Below are 1,292 nucleotides of genomic sequence, written 5' to 3' on the forward strand. Positions count from 1 at the left end.
GACTGACATGGACGGGAAAGCCAACATCTAAAGTGGTCACCAGACATTTTAGGAACTCCCTTCGACTTCCTGTTGTACCTCTGGGAGACAGGAAGTGAAGGAAAATCTCCTCAAGCAGACCCTGCAGATTATTAAAAAAGGTCCACTTTAAAACAAAGTGCACTGATCCTTTCTGCCCTGACCTAAACAATCCCCCCTCCACAGATCCGTACTTACCTACATCCAACCAGTACAGCTCACCTATTGCTTACATTGTAATGCAACAGGCTCCCTCTGGTGGCCGCACCAGCACATAGCAGTGCCATAGACTTCTATGGGGCCGGATGCAGCTTGTAGCGGATTTCGGTGAGTACAGATCTGGAGGGCGGGGCCGTTTAGGGGGAACAAAAAGAACAAAGTGACCTTATCCTTTAACAGAAAAGCTGGCAATTCCAAACGGACCCCCGCCCCGGCTGAGCGTGAATACGAAGGATGACCGTGGGGAGTAAACGCACCTCTCGGGAACGCATGTAGGAGAAGATATCCAAGGCGTACTCCGCGCTGGCAAACGGGTCATCTGTCGAATCTTTATCGATATCCTCCACACCCGTAGGGAAGGTCTGCGCAGTCGGGGGAGGAGCCTTATTCACAGTCACAACCTCACTGGGAGGCGACAACGTCTGCAATATGGAGGATACCTGCTCAACCGGGTCACCCTCCTTCAGCGGAGGCTTCACCTCTTCGCAGGTCACATGGTTCTCCTTCACCACCTCCAATGCCGACTCGATGGTGACAACTTTTTTCGGGGCCCTGGAAGGAGTAGAAAACACACATGAGGAGTGGTCAGCATGACTAGACAGTTGGAAGACGGCTGAGCCACCGCTGGGAGGGGGGAGCAATGAGAGCTGAACCACTGCTGGGAGAGGGGCGCAGAGCTGCTGAGTAACTGCTGGGAGTGGGAAGCAAGCTGGTGTGCCACTGCTGGGATGGGGGAGCAATGAGAGCTGAGCTACCACTGTGGAAGAATTGCTCCACAGTGCACGCAGCTACAGAGGTCAGTGACGTCGTATTTAAAAGCTCATTTCCTATTCCTAGTTGTTCATACGTGACCACCAATGTCCGTAACCCGGCCACAGCTTGGGAACCCTGGGGGGGGTGGGTTAAACCAATAGCAAGCTGGGAAATGTGGACCGCTCACCTTTTGAGGTTGGCTTCATTGTTTTTCGCAGTGCCGGCGGCCTTTGTCGTCTTCTTCACGACCTTCTGCCCGTCTCTCTTCTTCTGGAGCAGCTGCTGGTTTTTATGCGCCTGCG

General features: G+C 53.4%; 1 protein-coding gene across 1 annotated transcript in view; it reads right to left on the minus strand.

Annotated features, from left to right (window-relative positions):
* CCNB3 (cyclin B3) overlaps nt 1-1,292 on the minus strand; it is a 7,312-nt gene that overhangs the window by 4,267 nt on the left and 1,753 nt on the right. Inside the window, 2 exon segments of the mRNA XM_018576969.1 lie at nt 495-789; nt 1,178-1,287. Coding sequence (XP_018432471.1) covers nt 495-789; nt 1,178-1,287 — 405 coding nt within the window.

The sequence above is a fragment of the Nanorana parkeri genome, unplaced genomic scaffold, assembly GCF_000935625.1.
Source record: "Nanorana parkeri isolate BGI_ZX_2015 unplaced genomic scaffold, ASM93562v1 scaffold81, whole genome shotgun sequence".
Taxonomy (NCBI): Eukaryota; Metazoa; Chordata; class Amphibia; order Anura; family Dicroglossidae; genus Nanorana; species Nanorana parkeri.